This window comes from Lactuca virosa, chromosome 7 (genome assembly GCF_052849685.1).
Source record: "Lactuca virosa cultivar CGN04683 chromosome 7, Lactuca_virosa_CGN04683_v6, whole genome shotgun sequence".
Lineage (NCBI taxonomy): Eukaryota > Viridiplantae > Streptophyta > Magnoliopsida > Asterales > Asteraceae > Lactuca > Lactuca virosa.
This window is the reverse complement of record NC_136432.1, coordinates 128,457,464-128,480,994: the sequence shown is the minus strand read 5'-3', so window position 1 is coordinate 128,480,994 and position 23,531 is coordinate 128,457,464. Positions and strand designations below refer to the sequence as shown.

Below are 23,531 nucleotides of genomic sequence, written 5' to 3'. Positions count from 1 at the left end.
CACGTTTGTTTTTGGGAACGTTTTCTAAAATGCGAGTAATGAACATGTTCTGGGGGAAAGGTTATGGACGTTTTTTTATATAAACCCCCTAGCTTCTTCCTTCTATCGATTTCGCTCATGTGACGTTGGATGATCAATCCTTGTTGTCAAATGGTAAACGTACAAAGCCTCTTTATTTTATTTTTCAAGATTGAAAATAAGGAACATCCGAATTGCTCTCTTTTTTCTAGTTTTATTGTTGGAGTGTTATAAGACTCGAAGTGGTAAAGTAATTTTTGTTGGTTAAATTTACATTCTAAACTAATATACAATGCCTTTGCTAACATTCAATTTTTTGTTGACGCTCATTTTAAGAATAGCAATGACGCAGACTCTGCGCGTTCCAAGTTCTTGGGATTTCACGCCCGTCCTGGGCTTCTAGTACGTAAGTGCCATTCTTATGGGCTTCCATAATTTTGTACGGTCCCTCCCAAGTGACACTGAGTTTACCCAATGGCTCGGTATGGCTGGACTCGTTTTTCCTTAGCACCCATTCTCCAACTTTGAAATTCTTGACCTGGACTTGGCGGTTGTAATAGTTCTCGGTGCGTGACTTGTACAATGCATAGCGCATCTGCGCAGCCTCACGTTTTTCATCCAGCATGTGCAAGTCTTGGCGTTGCCCCTCTTTATTGGCTGTTTCTTCGATACTATCTGTTCGCAATGAGCCAGCCACTATTTCCAATGGGAGGATTGCTTCCGTCCCATAGGTTAGGCTGAATGGTGTTTCTCCCGTGCTTGACCTTGTTGTGGTACGATATGACCACAACACTGTCGGGAGCTCATCCACCCAGGCATACTTTGATCTGAGTAACCTCTTCTACGGACCATTAACTATAGTTTTGTTTGATATCTCAGTTTTTCCATTGGTCTGAGGGTGCGCCACGGACGTGAACCGGCGGTCAATTTTCTTGTCTTCGCACCACTCCTTGAAGGGACTCCCTTCAAATTATGTGTCGTTGTAGCTTATGAGAACTCTGGGTGTACCAAAGCGATCCAATATATTTTTGACCATGAACTTTATCATTTGTTTTCCGGTGACAGTGGCTAGCGGTTCTGCCTCTATCCCCTTTGTAATGTAATCCACGACAACTAACAAGAACTTCACACCCCCTGGCGCCGGTGGGAATGGACCCACTATGTCAATTCCCCATTGATGGAAAGGCTAGGGGTTGGTGATGTTGGTCAAAGGCATAGCCGGTTGATTCTGGAAAGGAGCGAATGCCTAGCATTCTTTGCATTTCTTGGTTAGGGCTGCTGCCTCATTGTATATGTTCGGCCAATACACTTCCCATGAGCGCTCGAGCACTTTCATACGCAGCGGCGTCTCCAGAATGACTTTCTTCCAGAAGTGTTTTTCCCTCTGTCTTAGAGATGCATTTTAGTCATGGGTTTAAATACCGTCTTCGATACAGGGTGTTGTCTCTGATTGTGAAATGTGACGCCCTGATCCTAACTTTCCTCGCTTCTTCTGGGTCATCCGGGAGTACTCCATGGAACAAGTAATCGACGTATGGTTTTGTCCATTCTGGGTTAGTCGAGACTGTATTGACCTTTTGGTTATCAATGCTTTATTCTGGGAGCACTTTGACTAACACTTTCTTTGTTAGGTGGTCGTAGGAAGTTGAGGCTAGCTTGTTGAGAGCATTTGCCCTCGCATTTTTCCACGGGAAATTTGGTTTATGGAAAAGTTTTTAATGTGCTTGTTAAGCTGCGGACTGCATCTAGGTATTTCTGCATCCTTGGATCTTTTGCTTCATATGTTCCATTTATCTGGTTTGTGATAAGTAATGAATCACTGAGAGCTGCTAATTGCTTTGCACCAACCTCCTTTGCCAACCTCAGGCCCGCTAGAAGTGCTTCGTACTCTGCTTCGTTGTTGGATACTTGGAAATCGAATCGCAGTGCGTAAGTGATTTCTTCGCCCTTTGGACTTTGAAGGACCAGGCCTGCGCCTGAGCCTTCCTTACTTGCTACACCGTCGGTGTATAACTTCCAAAGTTCTTTATCGGCTTCAGGTTTCGATAGGTCGACAGAGATTGTCATCGGTACACTCTTGATAGTGTTTGGGATTTCAACTAGGAAGTATGCGAGGACCTAGGCCTTGATGCTAGTCCTAGGGTGATAATTGATATGGTGCTCGCCTAATTCTATGACCCACTTCGCCAGGCGCCAAGACTTTTCCGGCCTTAGCAGAACTTACTTTATCAAATTGCTGGTTAGGACATGTGGGCTTGAAAATATTGTTGTAGCCACCTGGCAGCGTATACCAAGACGAGGACTAGTTTCTCTAAAGCCAGGTAATTGACATCTGGCCCTTGCAAGGCCCTACTCACAAAGTGGATGGGGACCTGCTTTCCTTCTCTTTCCACTGCCAACACAGAGGAGATAGCTTCTTCCTAAGTGACTAAATACGTCTGTAGTGTCTCCCCTGGTAACGGGCAAGCAAGAGTCGGTAGTTGGTGTAAGGCATCTTTCAGTCGTTGCAATGCTTCGTCTGCTTTTTCTGTCCATTTGGACTGCTTTTTATCTATGCACCCTTTGAGGGTTTGGTACAGAGGAAGCGCCTTTTCTGTTGATTTGGCAATGAATCTTCCATATGTTGTCAGCCTACCGTTGATCTCTTGTACACCCTTGAGGTTGTGGAGATTTTTTGACTCGAGGAACTCGTGGGTTTTGGTGGGATTGGGCAGGATCCTTTCCTTGGATATTTGATATCCAACGAATTGACCTTCCTCTACACCGAAGGTACACTTAGTCGGGTTTAACCTCATCTGCGCTTTAGCTAGCGTTTTAAAAGTTTCTTCCACATCATGGAGTAGAGTTTCTTTGCTACGGCTTTTGATTACCATATCATCAACATAGATCTCGATATATCAACCGATTTGATCAGCGGATATCTTGTCCACTAGTCTCTGATATGTAGCGCCCACGTTTTTTAGTCCAAATGGCATTTCTGATAGCCGAAAGTGCCCTTCTCGGTATGAAAGGCTGTTTTCGCCTAGTATTCTTGTTTCATTTGTACCTGATGATAACCTTGTTGGATTAATATCTAAGTCCATAACTATAATTGGTAAGACTTGACCCGACCCGGCATGGTCCATTTGGGTTGCATGGCATCATGCATTTGGATAGAGTATAATGAGAGAAATAACACTTAAGGTTGGTTAATATATTATAAGTTCTAATATATTAATAAGGTTATTTAATTAGTATTGATCAAGAATTATTTTGGAATTAATTAAGTGATCAAAAGGAGACTAAATAAATATATGGGTTGATTGTGTAAATCATTCATTCTTATATATGTGGGCTTGTGATCCAAGATTTCTTATGTTGGACTAAGTCCATGGGGTGACCCATGGATACTCCATGGAGGTTAAAATCCATGGAGCATAAGGAATGGGTAAAGTTATGAGTTACATGGTGTAACCCTAATAGCCACCATATAAAAGAATCTCATGGCTCAAGAAATCGTGCACTAATGTGTGAATATGAGGGCTAGACGATTTCAAGGAGTGTTCCATTTCTCTCAAGTCATTCCATGTGCATTTGGTGTTGTGTGAACCATTTGAGGTGTCACACTTGGGGCACTAGGCACTCAAGCTTCATGGAGACAAGCTACATCAAACAAAGGTATGTATTCTATCCATTTGCTTACCCAAGTATCAAGTATTGTATGCTAGATAGGGTAATACCTTGGAAAGTTCATAATTGCATATATAATAGATAAAACATAGATCCAAGGTATTTAGGGTTGCATGTACACTTAGGATTGTTAGAATGCTCAAAACCCATCAGTGGTATCAGAGCCAAGGCTTGTTTTCTTGTTATACTTGCAAAATTAGCTGAAAAATCGAATTGTATTAGTTTAAAAGTTATGCTAATTACTTGAAAAAAATTTGATGTGAATTATCTTTGTTCATATGAGTTTATTATATTAATAAAAAAGTTAATTGATTATGTGTTTTCCATCCATTTTAATCTAAGAGTTGATTCTAAAATGTGTTTTTGTAACTTGTCCTCAAGTTATATGAAAAGTCACATTTAAGTTTCATAAAACTCATAAAAAGTTGGCAATGGTTACAAAAATGAAGAGTCTTGTCCTCATTAAATGGTTTTATGACTCCATAACTTGTCCTCAAGTTATGGAGGTTCAAGAGTCACTTCATTAAATGATAAAATGTGTAACCTTAATTAGTTCCATAAGTTACAAAAATAAAGAAAAGTTACATTCTTTTATTAGTTTAAAGTCTTCCATAACTTGTCCTCAAGTTATGGAACTTGAAGAGTTTTTTTTAATTAAAACTACTTTAAACACATAAGTTATGGAGTTAATTAGTTTTGAATATTTTCAAAACTTGCCCTCAAGTTTTGGAATTTGTAAAGTTTTCCCCATGAATACTTTAATTCCAAGTTAGCCCTTAGAATTTTAAAAGTTAAAATTCAACCCTTATATTTTATAGTATTATAAGTTAAGAATAAATATATGTATAAGAGCAAGTCAGTCTTACCGTTAGTAGGCCTCATTCACGAAGCCGGTCTGTAAGGGGGTATAAGGTTACTGCCTATAAAATGGCAGTTTAATGGGTGTCCACTCTCACCCACCGCTTCCTTGACTGGTGGAGGGTCGTTAGCCGAACGGGTAGGACAAGGACTATAATTCTCCCTTCATTAAAAGTATTAATGATAAATACTAAGTAACTAAACTTTTTATAAATTCCCAATCTTAGTTACTTAGGAAAATGTGAATAAGGTGCTAATCCATGAAATTACACTTTGCACTTTGTTTAAACCGTTAGTGGAGCGTGTGTGGTTAACCGGCACACTAGCCTGGATTTAACAAAGTAGGCAAAGGGTAACTTAATATTTATCATAGTATCGGTGGAGCTCGTGTGGTTAACCGACACATCGATTGAGGGGTAAATATTAAGGGTACCAAGTATATTTGCATGGTTACTTCACACCTTGTTTTGTGATCCTCGGCATCCCAATCACAAAACCTGAAGGGCACACTCGAGATTGAAACATGCCATTGAAAAGTTCAATGAATCTCAAAAGATCTAGGAGTTTCAAATCCAATTAAAAACCTAATTACATTATTTCGTTTTTCATGGTGGAAATTGGTAAATCGTCATTTACCTACCTTCAACTATTTTATAACTCGGATTACGACATCCCTCTTCCAGTTATAAATAGGTTGTTGGATCCTAGCCTTAATATTTCATATTGGGTGTTATATTAAGGACTTTAGATCAACTATCTTGAATATCTCCCAAAAGATGTCTAGTTCAGACATCTATGATCTTCCCAAATCTCTTGGAACTTTACTTCCTCCACCTCCTCCAATTATTCTCCCTAACCCACAAGTTCAAGGTCACTCAAGCCCTAATGGCAAGCAAGGTCTATGTGTGATCACATCTTAGAGATGAAGTCACATATTGACAAGGTGGGAGAGTTGGGTGTCAAAGTCTTGAGAAAGTTGGATGTTCAATCACTTTCTAAGTCATATAGTGAGTTCCTTTGGGACTACTATGAAACAGACTATTACATGAACCTTAATGATCATATCTATTTGCTTGGTGCTATTGAATCAGCAATGATTTGGAGGACCAGTAAAGCAAATTTGATTAGAAGATCAACTTCCCAAACTTCTATGGACTTTGAAAATGGTAACATTGGATATCCAGAAAATCTTTCGCTTCCCAATGGAAAGGGATTGGCCATAGTCAACTCGGTTGACCAAATGGTAAAGAGAAAGGCAAGTCTGTGATAGTCCAGTACACCATTCCCAAAGAGTCCATATGTTTCTCTTTCCAAAGGAAGGGGCATTGATTGCGAAGCTGCCTATTTACCTGAAAGATCATAAGGTTGATCAATTCAAGAAGTTTGACTCTTCTTCAGGTAAAAGTCCATTATCTAACTCTGTTAAGTTTCTATTATGAGATTCTCATTACATGATGTGACTCGGTCACATGTTGATGCTTTAAGAATCAAAGAAAAGTGAAGAAACTTAAAGTTGGATAGAAACTTGGAATCATGCAAGTTGAATAGTATGATGAATGAGAACTTTCAAGCATTGGAAAATTAAGACTTGTTCACATGGATGTGTGAGTCAAGTTAAGGACTAAAGGGATCGAGTACACATTCTTGTGCACTGGTCAAGTCCACCACAAAGCTCGTTAAGACTATTCGTCATGATTTACTAAATTTTAGTAAATATGGTTATACTTACAAGTTTAAGTATAATTCTGAAACATTGGAAAAGTCTCAATGTATGGCAGAACGAATGGGAAGAATCAAATTAGGCAGACAGATAAAAGTTTCTCAAATCTGAAAAGATGGGAGAGTACTTTAGTATCATGTTTTGTGATCATCTTAATGATTAAAGAACCACATCACAATTGGTCTTCTAAGGACATCTTAGTGCATTCTTATGACTAAGAAGAGGAGTCATGAATTGTTGAAATGGTTAAATCAAGAAGATGAGTCATACTTCGTTTCAAAACAAGTCTTAGAGTCATACTCCAAGACTATAAGTTGAGTGACATATCTTAAAGAAAGGTTTATAACACTTGTCAAATGTAAGAGTAAAAGTGTCCTACTAAGGCCAATTGTGTGAAGTGTTTGTCTTGATAAAACAAAGACCAACTAAGGCCAATTGTGTGAAGTGTTTTGGATTAAACAAAGACCAACTAAGGCCAATTGTGTGAAGTGTTTGTCTTGATAAAGAATCCGCACTATCTCTTGAATATTTGGCAAGATAGTCTTATATGTCAAGAGGACAGTGGGAGTCTTAAAGATCCTAAAAAGAATTTCAAGAACTAATCAAGAATAAAACCTGAGGTTCTTCACTAGCACACGACTTGAGGTTTATAACCTATCATGTTGACATATTCTGTGCCCATTCCAGTTAAAGTTGGCTTTGCATAGAAGTTCTGAAAGTTCTCAATTGGTTGCATAACAACTTGGAAGCAATGGCAGGCCCTGTACTGCCAGGTGGCAAGAAGTTAAGATTGCATAAGTTCAGTCCATATGAGTTTGGATTTGTCATTATCCTTGTCTTGTGACTATGGTTTTGACGATTCACATGGATAAGAACACATACACCATAAAATCTAAGGGTCATAAGGTTTCTCTCCGATTCATGAAAATGATGGTGAGGAAACACTTCCACCAAGTAGATTTGAAGCAGATGGCAAAAGGTCTAAACAATTGAGACTATGATTACGGCATCCCTTTTCATAGTTCTGAAATTGTTTAGACACACATGCATGCTATCTAAGGAAAGGTGTATGATTTTGATAAAGTTTTATCAAAGCATCTCGTATCAGAAATCTGAACTTTGGTAAGGAAGTCAATAAAGTATTGATTTCTAGAAGTCCAGCTGATTTCTGAGTACATGTCAAAGCTAGTGGGAGCATAAGTGTTATGCTAATAATCATCATGTTAGTGGGAGCATGATAATTATTGTTAGTGTTGCAAGTTAGCAATGTTAATTATAGAAAACAAAAGTTTCAATTCGTGAGGCTGCAGGGATTGAAAAAGTTGTTTTGCTATAATTAAGCGAGAGGATATACTTCATTTCAGTTCTAAAGGCTTAGATTGAGACCTTAATCATCTTTAGTCAAGAATATATATATGAATTTCATGTTGGATTGGTTCAACTTAAGGAAATTCTATATATTGCGTTCTCAAAATTCGATCCTCTTCATAGTCAAATTTTGAAAACATGGCAAATAAAAATATTGTAGCAAAAGACTGGTCTAGAATCATGTCTTTATGTGAGACATCATGAATCGTGTACCATTTGCTTTGGGTACAGGATCGATTGCATGTGCTATAATATTTGTCATTTCTAAATTTTTCCAAATGCCCAGAGGCATTAAGAAGGGAAAAGGTCTAGAATTGGATATGACTAAAATGATTAAGCAATTGTCGAGGACAATCTGAGGTTTACCAAAGATTGGTTGCTCAGGGACAGTTGGAAGTATAGTGCTAATTTTGGAAGGACCATATTGACATATTCTGAAAAGAGGCATCTCTTATTCAGAAGTGATAGTAAAAAATGAGAATATGGAGTTGTCTCCATAGGTGGAAGTTATCTGTGTAAGATTAGAAAACTTAATGCAAGAAGCATGTCCAAAGCAATGTACTTTGAATATGAGACTTAGTTTCCATGGAGTTGATCTCCATTGGAATACCTTATAATGACTGTTGACAAGTTTTGTGACTTTGTACATATTCATTACAGGAGGTTCAGTGCATATAAGTTTAAAATCTAAACAGATTTCGATAAATGATAGGAATTTGAAATTCTCACATTTTTCGATAAGGATTTGGGAGTGTGAAATTAGAATCATTGAAATTATGTTCAATTGGTTTATTTCACAAAGTAAGGATCATAGACAAACATAGAGTGCATACTTGGTGTATGGAAAAGCTATTGTTTAAGAAAAACATAGTGTACATGCTTGGAGCATGGGACAACTAGTGTTTTTAATTCAAGTATAAAGTTGATAAAACCGAAACAATGAATAATGAGTAATCAGTATGGTGATAAATAAAAGTGTTTATGTATATTCATAGGGTTTGATACCATATTTGATTCATTTATTCTTGTGTTTCACTTTGCATGTTTTGACTTCCAGAATAACTAAGTCGCTCTTCCTGAATGATTAAGTTATTCAAACCATCCACAGTCGGTCATATGTTGGAAGTAGATATGAATCAAGACTGTCATGGGTTGGTTTGTAGAGGTCCAATTTGGTGGACAAAGTGGTGCTACAATACTCATGAGTGCTCATAAGTTCTGAGTATTGGATTCAACCCGCGCTCATTTGAATCACTTCATGGATTTTATCACGAGTGATCATGAGACGATAATATCTTATATTCTTCAAACCTAGAGATATGAGTTGTTACTATGAGTTGGTTGTACATTGATTGCACGAAAACGCATTCGGTAACTCGATGTTATAAAACGTGCCTTTGTGTATGATTCAACAAGTAGTAGAACAAGCCATATGAGTCGAAGTTTATCCATTCCTTTTACCTTCGGGATAAAAGCGATATCTGTGGGCCCCTCGATGATTTAAAGATGATACATGTGAGTGCTTGGCCAAGCCAGGACTGATTTGATTTGTTCAATCAGTCAGTCATCATGAATCGGAAATCGGGAAACAACAAATGGACATAGAGAATGATTGATAATCCATGTCTCAGTCCATATGATATCAAGAATGGAGGAATATATGATCCCTTATCTAATGGACAAGTCATTGACAAAGGTCAGAGTTCATCGACAAGGTCAGAGCTCAACAGAAGCTTTTGAGAGCTACGATTGCTGATCGGTTCCTGAAGTCATACGCAATAATAGTTTTAGACTTATCCAAGTGGGAGACTGTTGGATTAATGTCTAAGTCCATAACTATAATTGGTAAGACTTGACCCGACCCGGCATGGTCCATTTGGGTTGCATGGCATCATGCATTTGGATAGACTATAATGAGAGAAATAACACTTAAGGTTGGTTAATATATTATAAGTTCTAATATATTAATAAGGTTATTTAATTAGTATTGATCAAGAATTAATTTTGAATTAATTAAGTGATCAAAAGGAAACTAATTAAATATATGGGTTGATTGTGTAAATCATTCATTCTTATATATGTGGGCTTGTGATCCAAGATTTCTTATGTTGGACTAAGTCCATGGGGTGACCCATGGATACTCCATGGAGGTTAAAATCCATGGAGCATAAGGAATGGGTAAAGTTATGAGTTACATGGTGTAACCCTAATAGCCACCATATAAAAGAATCCCATGGCTCAAGAAATCATGCACTAATGTGTGAATATGAGGGCTAGACGATTTCAAGGAGTGTTCCATTTCTCTCAAGTCATTCCATGTGCATTTGGTGTTGTGTGAACCATTTGAGGTGTCACACTTGGGGCACTAGGCACTCAAGCTTCATGGAGACAAGCTAAATCAAACAAAGGTATGTATTATATCCATTTGATTACCCAAGTATCAGGTATTGTATGCTAGATAGGGTAATACCTTGGAAAGTTCATAATTGCATGTATAATAGAGAAAACATAGATCCAAGGTATTTAGGGTTGCATGTACACTTAGGAGTGTTAGAATGCTCAAAACCCATCAAACCTTTGTACGAAGAGAGGATAACAATCCTTTGGACAGGCGTTATTAAGATCTGATTAATCAATGCACATTCTCCATGATCTATTGGCTTTCTTTACCATAACAGGATTTGCTATCCATGTCGGGAACATTACTTCCCTGAGTATACCGACTACGTCGGCAACTTCTGCATTTATAGCCTTGTTCCGATCTTCCGGCTGGCTTCTCTTCTTTTGTTTAACAGGATTGCTTCCAGGCTTGATATTGAGACTATGTTCTATAACCTATGGATCTACGCCTGTCAGATCTGTTCCAGGCGAAAACAGTGGAATGTACTAGTCGTGCCTTGGCCTCGCCTGATAGGTGAGCGCGAATTCGCACAAGCTGTTCTAGATATTCCATGTTTATCTGGTGTTGTTCGGTGGAACATCCCTCCTTCGACTTCTTTGGTGCTCACAACAACTCGGGAGCAGCTATGATCTGGTGGCAGTGTTGTGCCCTGGTGTTTGTGGCGATGATTGTCGCTGATCCCTGGCGCGTGCTAAATTTAAGTATGTCGTGTATCGTTAATGGCACGAACCGTAGTAGGGAGATTACTGACCGACCAAGCAGAATATTGTGTGCTGGAAACCAGATCACAGTGAATTCGATTGTTCTTGTGATTCTATCCCTTTCTTCATGACTAACCAACGTTAGGGGAAACCGGATAGTGCCCAATGGCCACAAGCTGTTTCTGGTGAACCCTACCAGTGGTCCTCCGGTTGGGGGCCTTAACCCCTCCTTCCATGCCTCTGGTAGTTGCCTAAAACAATGCTCATAGAGTATGTCGGATAAACTACCATTGTCAATGTATATTCGATGGATTTTCGTATGATGAATGAATCCAGATATGAGGAGTGGATCTCGTGGATCCCAGTTCAATGGTCTGGGATCGCTGCTCTAAAAACTAATATTGAGTAGATTTCTCGAGAGTACCTTTATGTCGTCCTCCGCTTGGTGATTTGCATTTCTCTTACGAGACATAGAGATAGTAAGTACCTTGGTGCCATCATACGGAGGTTCCTGCAGTAGATCGGGATGCGGTATCGCCATCTGAGGCAGCGAACCTTCCAACAACAGTTGTCGGAAACTGCTCTGGAGTACTGGCTCTGCTATTTCTGCCGTAATTTGTGGGATCTGTGTCATTAGCACCTGGATTGGGGCATGTGTTCTATACTCGCAGTGGTGGTCGTTGTTTACCGTCACTGATATTCTGAACAGATCTTCTACTGCAGTCCCAGATGTTGTTGGGTTTAGATCGCTCTTTTGCTGAGAACCAGCGTCGTTTATTGGTTGTATAACTCTGAGCATACGTCCGGATAGCACCAAATGTTGTGACATGCTCATCATGGGATTGGTTATTCGTTGAGGGGTTTTTCCAAGAGCTTTTCCTGTGAATACAACACAGAAGAGTCGTTAAAGGACGGCCGGGGGTTCTCCCGGGACGTCACTCCGATGATCAAGTTAGTCCTTAATTTAGAGGGAGTTTTTAGGGTAAATTGTATGGAGAAGAATATGGATCCCTTCCTTGAGCCGGAAGAGATCCTTTTATACCTGTTTCTAACGGAACCAAGGTACTCTCCCATGTGGGAATGAGACGTGACACCCTTTCATTGGGAGGTGTATCCCCACGATAACTAACTACCAGGTGGCGTTAGTTCTAGGCATCACCAGGCTCTTTGTCATGACCTGATTGGTTGTGACAGAATGAGAAGATTACGAGGAATATTCTTTCCTCGTGAGCAGAAGTAGGCTACCAGCTCAACCCTGGCCTACTTGAGACAAGGTCGGGTACCAGCCAAGGCTCTGGCATGATAAAGCTTCGTTAGTACTTTCCGTTAAGTTTAATGTTTCCGCGTACGGTAATGTTAACAAGCCCAGAGATAAAGTGGAAGATTTGCAAAATTAAGCATCGATCGAGCAACTTCAACTAAGTTTCTATTATGTCTTTCAACCACACCGTTTTGTTGAGGGGTGTAGGGAGCTGAGAAATTAAGGTCAATACCTTTCTCGGATAGGAATTTCTCAATGGTGACATTGGTAAACTCTGAACATTATCACTTCGAATTCGAGGAACATGCATTTTTACTAGAACTTCAATACCTTTAATAAAGGTAATAAGTTCCGAGGCAAATTCTGACTTGATCCTGAGGAATAAAACCCAGGTGAACCTTGTAAAATCATCCACAATCACAAGAATGTATTCTTTGTGATGTAGACTTTCTACAGTGGAGGGTACAAACAGATCTATATGAACCAGTTCTAACGGTTTCGAGATTGATTTTTCGATGATGATAGGATGACGTTTCTTCGATTGCTTCCCACATTCACAGGCAGCATAGACATGATCATTTTCAAAGTTGAGGGGAGGCAAACCTCTGACCATTTCACCGGAAACAAGATCATTCATATATCAAAACTTTAGATGAGAAAGCCTTCGATGCCATAACCAACTGACATCAGGATCTGCCTTTGAGAATAGAAAGAGTTGAGGCTTGCCAACGATCATGTTGATGTCAAGAGGATACATGTTCTTGTTGCGCTTTTACTTGATCAGACATTCTTTCCGGTATTCGGACATGACATAGATGTGTTTCTTGCAGATTTCAACTCGATGATTTGCATCAGTAAGTTGTGCCACACTGATTAGGTTATGCTTCAGATCAGCTATGTATGCCACATTTGATGCAGAGAAGTTTCCATTGGTGAGGATGCCATAACCTCGGATTTGAGAGTTGGAGTTGTTGCCATACATCACATAGCCAACATTTGGTGAAATTTTGAGATCATGTAGAACGTCTTTCTGCCCCATCATGTGCATGGAACAAGCACTATCAATATACCATATTGTATCTTGTTCCAAAGCACAGAGTGCCAACAAACTTAGTGAAGTTTGGAGTTTTTAGGATCTGAGTTAGGTTTTGGGACTTGGGCACGAGCTTTGCACTTTGGTAGTGACTTTTGAGCAACAAGTGTCTCGGAAGGCTTCTTCTGAGATCCTTTGGGAAAGAAGCAAAATGCCAAGGTCTTTTCATTGATCCAGAAATCATATTCAACGACAGGTTGTTTTGGAACAACTTTTCTCAGAGCGACTGTTTTTGAAGCTGAATCAGAATGTTACTTGAATTTGCAAAATCTTTTTCAACACTCTTAGCTCTCCACTCAAATTTTTGTTTTGAATTATTTGAAAATGTTTGAGTGACAGTGTTTTTAACAAACTGTTTTTTGTTTACTGTTGTTTTGAAAGCTGTTGAGGTTTGAAAATTGTACCATCAGATTTAGCAATGAAAACAGAGGAAACAATCCGAGGAGAGTTATTTTTGTGGGGCAAGTATCAACAATCTCTTTCAGAATGGGACTGAAAGCTTTGTTTCGAACTACTGAACTAGGAGGAATGGATGTCCTTTTAAGAATCTTAACAGGCACAAATGTTTTATGGTTCCTAGTGGTCGGGCTTACAGTCTAAGATACTTTCTTCTTGGAATTTTCAATGAACCTGGAATTTTGTCTAGACCTAATTTCCTTTTTGAGTGCATTTTTGGCTTCTATCTTAGGATCGACGACATCTTTTCTATTCAATGAAGGTTTCTTCCTGGAGTCAGATGTTGACTTGGAAGTTTGGCCGACTGATGGGTTGTTAAACATGGGTTTGATTGGCACTAAGGTGGTTTTAGAAATCACTTAAGAGTCCGAAACACACGAATCGGATGAATTATCACTTATGATTTCTACATCAACGTTATTATCTAAGGATGCCCAAACAAAATTTGATCTTTCAGAGTCAGGTCCAGTTGTCTCCGGAATAATTTCCTCAACAAGGCAATTGTTAGGAGGACTGTGGTTCGGAATTTGAACTACAGTGTTGGGAATGCTGGGAGAAAATTTTGAGGTCTGATTCAGGTCCAGAGGTATCAAAGGTAGAATAGGTGTGGAATCAGGACACTTGAAAACTATTGGCTGAAACTCAGGAATCAGGGAAGAAAAACTGCCCGAGGTCTTATGAAGGCGTGACAAAGGTGAGACAGGGGTATCCGAATGTTTGTAGTTCGGAATGTCTCCCATAAAAGTTAGATTTTGTAACTCCTTCAAGGGACTAGCAATTTGTTTAGGAAAACTCGCTTCCGAGACCAGGTGCTTTGTACCAATGATGATGAAAATTGTGAGTCATCCTTTCATTTGCTTCAAGAATATCTATGGAATGATGTAAAGCGTCAATTTTGGCATTCAGATGTTTGTTATCATAAATTAAAACATTCCTTTTAGAATAAGTGATTTCACATTTATCTTTAACAATGATACATTCATCTTTTGACATTACAATTTCATGTTCTAAAGACTCTATTTTAAGCTTCTTATCCTCAAAACGTAATCTAAGACGACTTAATTCACTCTCCATCTTCTCACCGGCTTCTATGGCAGACTCATAGGCTTTGTAAATGATGTTTATATCTTATTGGATCTAAGTTAGATATGGTTCACAAAGAGATAAATCAAAGTTATTATCAATAATCATAGATTTTACCTATTGAGCGATGCTTCTGCCGGGTGGGACGTTGGTCGCCATGTAGCAGTAGTTCAGTTCAGCATCATCTTAATCTTCCTCTGATCCAAATGACCATTAGCCTTCATCACATTCGATGGTTTGTCTAGCCATAAGACACATTCTTCTACCAGTACTCATGTCATCTTCATCTCCAAATGACCAATATCCTTCCACATCTCTCGACACAGTGATAACGAAAACTTTCTCACTAGCAACCATCTCTTGGGCTCGACGTGCATAGTATGCAGATTCCTTGATCTTGGGTGTTTGTGGCGCTTCAGCCAAGCAGTCTTTGGAAAGTGGTTTGCATGACCACACTTGTGACAAACAATCTTCGGTATGTCTGACTTTGGAGTCTCGTGGGATTCCGAGGAGTGATTTTGTGTTGGAATCTTTGGCTTGTATGCAGGTAGATTATCAGAGGGTTTAGGATAAGTTTGGGGATTACTTTGATGAGGAGCTTGGAAATGGTTATGGTATGGTTTGTGAGTGGGGTTGAAAGGACGCTTATATTTCATGGAGAGTAAAGCAAACTCTTTTTGAAAACGTAGTTTGGATTCCATTGCTTCAGGGTCGAGGTCTCCATCAAACTGATAGTTTGAACTGGCAAGAGCAGGTAAAGTTGGTGGAGAGGGTTGAACAGGTGGGATAGATGGGATAACAACTTTGAACGAGTCCGAAACAGAGGGGTTCAAGACGTGAGGATCAAAAGAACTGACAAGAGCAAGAGGACTTCCTGAGAGTTCTCTTAAAGTTTGTGCAACATTTGATTCATGACCTTGAATCTCATCAAATAGTTGGTAAAGCTTCAGCTTCTTCAGAGATCCATTACTCTGAAGACATGATTTCACGTTTCCCCATCCTTTACCAAGACTATTGATAAACTTGAGATTCTACTCTAGAGGAGTTCAGACAATCCCATGAGCTGTCATGTTGTTGACGACGATTCGGTATCTGTTAGAGGCCGAGACAACTGATTCACCGAGATTTGTGGTGAAAGTATCGAACTCATTGACAACAGAAGTCAAACGCTTATCCTTCATGTTTTCTGATCCCTCGATGTCATCAGCAGTAAGAGATTCTTGACGTTGTTCATCCTGTCCCATGAGAGTTGCAGCAGCATCTCTCACAATTTGTCTCACAGAAACATGTGGACCTTCTTTAACGGATCTCCAGATAGCTTCACCTTTTTCTTTACCAAGTAAGAACCTTTCCATTCTGATTTTCCAGTGATCATACTCTTCAACAACTAGCAATGGGGCACGAGAAGGGCAACCCACGCTATTTGCTACTTGCATTGAATACATTTGTTGAGAATTAGGAGCAGCCATTGAATCTAATATATAAGAGAAGAAGCGGTATATAGAAGAACTTCTATCCTAAACACAGAAATGATCGAAACACCAAGGTAATTTCGAATCAACTATAATATGTTCTTATGGATTCAAAGGACAACCACTCAAGCTCTGATACCAATTGTGAGTACAAGTATCAATGCGCAAGGACAAGGTTCGAAAACTCAAACCTTGAGTTAATCTTAAACATCAATATCTGCTCTTAATTGATGTTCCAGTCAAGTCTGGTGATACCAGTCGAGACTTGAAGTAAAGCTTTAACAAAGTACTCAAGTATTAAATGAAGAAACTATGAGTATAATCAATGGAAAGACATTAAATGAACAAGAAGAATGTTGTGAAAGGTTTTGACTTGAGAGAAAAGTGAAAGAGAGTTAAGAGGAATATTTGCTATTTTTAGAGAAACAATCCGTGTAATTCTTGTCATTCAAAACAGTCCTTAAATAGGATAAGGAGGTACATCGTACAAACTTGTGAGACATTCCTAGGACTGCTTTATAATCAGCTACTGACAACTAATTATCTAAAAGATACAAAAAACTAAGTCCTATGAAATTTTACATCATGAATAAGACAAGAAATAATAAATGTTCAAACAAGTAGACTGGTCTCGGATCATCACACCATCTCGAAATTGTCTTCACTTCAGACTCCATCTCTACTCCGGAAACTGTTGACTTCGGATCTTCACTACTTGTGATTGCCAGAGGTTCACTTTTCAGGTTCCAACAATTTTCTTCCCATTTTTCAATGATTATATTTAATGGTTCACTTCCATTTTTAGTAGTTTAACTTCATATTTGATAGTTAAAATTTTTAGTGATTAAATACTTCATTTTTAATGTTACGCTTCCTATTTGTGCTGGTATTGTTAAAAACTTCATTAATTACATACTACAAGTTAAGTGATTTTTCGAAGATTAATCAAGAGTTTGTAATTATATATTTGTAACCAAGGTTATAAATAACGTTAGTCATGACTTGGCATCAATGTCAAGCCTCAAGCTTTTACGAGCCGTGTGAGCCATCTCGTTTGTAAGTCGTGACTTAAGACAATAATTTTGTATATAAATAATAATTTTACTTATATTTTCTACTATTACTAATTTTTATATACATATATATGACTTAATACGACATTTGGACAAGTTTTTTAGAACCTTGTTTATAACACTAATATAACCAATATATGAAGCTCCTATAATAAAATAACCCAAACAAATATCCTAAGCTCAAGGTTCAACCCACAACATTGGCCTAAGTAATTTGTTAGCTTATTTGGTTTAACTAACGACTGAAAGAGATAATATGCTTTGGTCAGGAAGATCAATAATATTATAATCCAAATTAATTGTTATATATATATATATATATATATATATATATATATATATATATATATATATATATATATATATATATATATATATATATATAACAAGAGATTAAAAAAAAAGTAGAAATCTTGAGATTCAACCTCAGCCACATATTTCTCATATGTCGCTCTAACGCTCCACCGTACCGGCACCAGCAGAGTATGCATAATCATAAATTATTATATGGCAGAGATGTATAATCATATATGATTATACATGTTTATACGTATATGCCTAATCATAAATGATTATACATATATGTCTAATCATAAATGATTATACATATATGTATGTTCACAGACTGAGTAATCATATATGATTATGACAGTTGGTGGCAGAAGAGGTGGTGGTGACAGAGGTGGTAGTGGTATAAGTGACGGAGGTGACAGTGGTAGGGTCGGCTGGTATCAGAGGTGGTGGTAGTGGTGGAGGCGGTGGTGGTTGTGGCGGTGGGGATGGTGACGAAGGAGAAAGAAATGGATGACGCTATATAATCATTTATGATTATGACAAGCCTTCCGCGCACGTACACCAGAGGGTTAGAGCGGCGGATGTGAAATATGTGGCTGAGGTTGAATCTTAAGATCTTTATTTTAATTTTAATCTCAACGGAACCTATATATATATATATATATATATATATATATATATATATATATATATATATATATATATATATATATATATATATATATAGCATTGAAGTTCCCTTTTTTGTAGTATGCTTTGTGTACGAAAAATATAGTTTTAAACACTCATAAATCATAGTTTGAAACATATGCATTAAATATTAAGGTTGTGTTTGTCACGCCGCTTATTTTTTGAGTTTGTTTAAGTTGACATGTTTAACAAGCGAAAAAATAGCTAATAAATTAGTTTTAAAAAAAAAACTTAGACTAGTTTTTCTGAAGCTTTTATAAAAATCAAATATATCCTTAATAAATTATAAAAACATATTATTTGAAATGTTATTTATATCATTTTATATCTTTAAGCTAAGTTATCACATAGTTTAACAACCGTTATATTTTATTAGTTAATACACTAAAGATAACCTAAGAAGTTTATATATAAGAGTTATAGACTAATGAACATCAATATTATATATTTTTGGGATAATAACTTAGAAGGGTAATATAGTTTAGGTTATGTTTATATTTAGTCCTTGAAGTAATTTTTTGTTCACAATTTACCATTGAACTTATAGGTAACATTGGTCGTCTTTTATGTTCCACTAAACCATTTTTCAACTAGCATGTATGAGATGTGTTTCAGTTTGAGCTCGGACCTACTTAATATTTCATCTTCCTTAAATTGCCATAACTCATTCGTTTGAAGTCGGAATTTCATATTTTTTTTCAATACATAGTTTTTTGTGTGTACTTCATTTTAGATTATATAAACACCTTATTTGGTTACATGTTGATTGTTTTATGGGTCCCAAAACATAGGGTATCAAAGTTGAATTTATATTATTTCAGCGTTGAATTTATTGTTTGTACTTCATTTTATACTACATAAACACCTTATTTCCTTATGTATTGGGTTAATTTTTTTGGTTGATTAGGTATTATTCTAATCATTTGGCCTCAAATCATTAACTAGTTGTACCAACTACATAAGAACATTTGTCGATTCCAACCGAGTATTGAACTGAAAACTAGTACTTACACCCCAACCAATATAGTCTAACTAGTCCACTTATCGATTATCATTATTAATCTAAGCCGATTCTCGTTCCAAACCGGGTTCGGTCCAGCTATGACCGGTTGCTCATCCTAGTTCCATCCAAGCGTCATTGGCTTAGTCAGCCTTTATCTTACCAACTACCCAATACCATGCAAGCCCATTAAACATTTTAACGTCCTAAATTTCAAACCAGATTTTTCATTTAAAATTAAAAACATTTGTTCCAATTACAACCTCAAAGATCTAAATAGAACCATTTGATTCAAAACAATTATCAGAGTATATACATAAGGGTTATTAAGTGCGGAAATCTTCAATAGATGTGATGCAATCAAGCTGCCCCCTCCTTTAATATAAGAAAACCTTCAATATTTAAACATAAAACTGTAAACACAAAGCTTAGTGAATTCCCCAATATACCACATACCATTGTGAATGCTATGATCCAACCATAGTCTTACAATCACTTCCGTTGCTACAGCCCAGTTGCAATCTTTCTTGTCGTGATCCAACCATGGTCTTCAATGCTACAGCCTAACTGCAGTCTTTCCTACGATGATCCAACCATGGTATTCCATGTAACTCACAAATACAAAGAATTATTGTGATCCAACAACAGTCTTTCATACAAGTTTTGTGATCCAACCATAGTCTTTCATACAAATGTTGTGATCCAACCACAATCTTTCATGCAAGAGTCACAAAGACAGTCTAGCATCATACATAATATAGTGAGAAGACTCACCCGGACTACATAGGAGAAGCTCAAAAGCTACCTCAACAACAGAACAGCTATCCTAAGCTATCTAATGCCAAACCGAGACCATTTCATAGCCAAATATGCAATTATAATAAAATTTGACGAAAAGTCAAACCAATCAAAAAGTCATTGATCAAAGTCAACTCAGCAGGTCACCACGTTGTGGCCAACTGTTGGCTATGTCGTGGCTGCCAAACGACAAAACAGTCACGATGAGTCATGCCACCATGTCACGGGCCTTCCTTGACCACACTGTGGTTTTAGTCTGAAAGACTTTTCTTCATTAAGAGCTTAATCCATAAAGGCCAAGGCTGATAACATCAGATTTGGTACCTAATAGCTTCATAATAGATAAAGTTTTCAACTTTATCCATTAGGATGGTCCAAACAACCACGATCTAGACTTTAATTCTCAAAAGGACCAAAAATGCATCTTTCTCAGCTTAATCCATTAAGTCCAAGTCTCCAACCTTTAGATCTGAATAACCAGGATGTTTAGATGAGTAAAGTTTCCAACTTTATCCATAATAATGCCACAAACTTTCAAGATCTAAACTGTCACACCCCCAAACCGGAACGGCGGAAACGTTCGGGGGCAGAGGACGTCATATGTAGTATCACAACAATTGCATCATAGTAATCAAAGTAAACACAACCATTACATTGACTAAGTAAAATGTTTACATCTGTTTGATTCATGTTCATTTATATATATATATATATATATATATATATATATATATATATATATATATATATATATATATATATATATATATATATATAGATCAAAAGTATAACAAAAGTAAAAGACGTGACTCTATACGCTCCGTCATCTCAAAATCTGTGCGAGGTACCTGTCTACTGATTTTCTGAGAATACAAGCAGTTTTTGAAAGAGTATCAGCATAAAGCTGGTGAGTTCGTAAGCATGTCTTTGTAAGGAAAATATGTTAATGAGTCAATGAAAGTATTTGTATGTTTCCAAGAAAATCCATTATTTTCTATCATATGTATTTTGTTACTGAATCTCATAATGTATTGGTCATATGTCGAGTTACCATTGAATGTGTTGTGCATTGTGTGTTTTGAATGAGAAACCCCTTTTTACATGAAAACCCTGGCTATCACCAGTACGTATAGTAAGTTCGAAAAGCTATGAAAACTTTAATGTGTATAGTAGTTCTATTACTTATAATAAAACCAAATTGAGGTTATTACCATTCATACATTAATCGTAGATTCTTAGTACCAAATTTATGAGTTGTTATAACCATACTTGACCATTGAATTGCCTGAACGACGTTATTCAGGCGACGGAATCAAAATGAATTTTCACCCAGGCCTGCCTGCCTAACTGTAGCTAACAGTTATGGTGCGGGATTGTCAATCCCGTATAGATCTATACACAAACTCACGTTCTCCCGCAAGGAGACTCTGGTTAAAATCTCAGTACTTTTGTTAGTAATTAACTAAGTACGCGAAGAATGCTCACTCATAAAATGCTATACTAACGATTACATGTATAATACAATGAATTCTTGAATTTAACTAGTTTAATATATGTCTCATAAGCTATACTCTATATAGCTTATATGTTGATCACATTGAATCTATGTTGTACATTGATAAGATAGTTATCTCATAAACTATACCTATTATAGTTTATATGTTCGTTAATGTATCCATGTTAAACATTGAAAAACTCTATGATTTGTATTGAAAACCTCCCTTATGCTCAGCAATATACAAATGGGATGAAATATCTGAATATTTGATAAAAGTATGAAAATTGTGTGGTTGTGTCAATTGTATCAGTTTTTAAGTGTATTGAAATCCTTTTTGTATAATCTCATAAGAACAATGATGTTTGGCTTGTATCCCTCGTGAAAACGTTAAAAACTATAAAGAAATAGGGGTATGAACTCACCTGTAGTGAGTGATCTGGAATGTACGATAGATATAGGATGCTTGAATTCACACATGAAGTTCCGAAGCACGGTTGGATCCTATAAGGCATATATTCACATATATGTGTATTTAATTAGTGGTTATAACTACTAACAAGTATAGGAAACCAACTAAGATTGTAGGAAACACCCTAAATGAAGTGTTGGGCTCACAAATGGAAGCTTGGAAGGGGTTTGCGGCCAACCAAGGATGGGTTGCGGTCGTATAGGGTTCACAGCCTCATGAGGTTCACGGCCTCATGAATTGTTCACGGCCCATATGAATCTATGAAGGGTTCACGACCCTTATGAAGGGTTCACGGCCGTGATCCCTTCAAGTTCATGAAGATGATGATTGAAACGTGAAAAATCATGGTTAGGATCTAGTAGTCTTTCAAGTAATACAAGTTTAAGGTTGAAACACTTACGTTTTCGGAGCTTTGGAGGGTTCACGGTCGAAGCTTCTTGAGAGAGAATGGGGGTGTTCATGGTTGGGAGGAGGAGAAATGAGAAGAAAATGAGGTCACACACACACACACACACACATATATATATATATATATATATATATATATATATATATATATATATATAGGTGGTGGTTCACGGTCGTGAACAGGTTTGCGGCCGTGAACACCTTGTGAGTGTTTTTCTGGTTCGAATCTAGCCTCCCGATCTCAAGCTAACTCATCCTAGCATCCATCCATACATTACACTAGGCTAATAAACTCTGAAACGGCCTCTTAACAATGTTAAAAGATAGCAGAAACTAGTCTGACTTTGATTGAGTTGAATGGTTGTACAAGATTGGAGTTTCGGGTTGTCACTTCATCCCCTCGTTAGAGGGAATTTCGTCCCGAAATTCAAACATAGGATACAAATCATGGACTCTGAAAGAGATGTGGATACTTCTGTTGCATTGAATCTTCGCGTTCCCAAGTGAATTCAGGTCCCCGCTTGGCATTCCAGCGAACCTTCACTATCGGTATGCGGCTTTGTTTCATTCGTTTGACCTCCCGATCCATGATTTCTACGGGTTCCTCCATGAAGTGTAAGCTCTTGTCTAGTTCCATCTCATCGATGGGTATCACGAGTGTCTCATCGGACAGACACTTCTTTAGGTTCGACACGTGGAAGACAAGATCTACGTCGCTAGGTTCATGGGCTAGACGAAGTTTGTATGCTACGGGACCGATCCTAGCGAGGATCTCGAATGGTCCTATGTATCTTGGATTCAGCTTTCCATGCTTTCCGAAGTGTATCATGCCTTTCCAGGGTGATACCCTCAACAGGACGCAGTCTCCAACCTGGAATTCCAAGGGTTTTCGTCTCTTATCTGCGTAACTCTTTTGTCTATCTCTGGAAGCTTTTAGTCGTTCTCTGATTTGTACGATCTTCTATGTGGTTTCTCGGATGATTTCTGGGCCAGTGAGAGTGCTATCGGGGACTTGACCCTTAACTAGCTGCGTGTCAACCACCTCAGCCCAGCACAGAGGGGATCTGCACTTACAGCCATAGAGGGCTTCGAAAGGCGCAACCTTGATGCTGGTATGGTAGTTGTTGTCGTAGGAAAATTCGACCAAGGGAAAATGTGTGTCCCGTGACGTGCCAAAGTCAATTACACACGCTCTTAACAT

The 23,531-nt window shown here is 37.8% G+C and overlaps 1 protein-coding gene across 1 annotated transcript; it reads right to left on the bottom strand.

The window, feature by feature from the left end:
• Nucleotides 1-1,719: 1,719 nt before the first annotated feature.
• Nucleotides 1,720-2,085, bottom strand: LOC145127131 (uncharacterized). Its single transcript, XM_079062384.1, has one exon. It carries the CDS (start codon nt 2,083-2,085, stop codon nt 1,720-1,722), a length of 366 nt encoding a protein of 121 aa, XP_078918510.1.
• Between the last annotated feature and the right edge of the window lie 21,446 nt (nt 2,086-23,531).

Coding starts and splice junctions, on each gene's coding strand:
- LOC145127131 (XM_079062384.1), bottom strand. CDS start 2,085: ATGACAATCTCTGTCGACCTATCGAAACCTGAAGCCGATAAAGAACTT.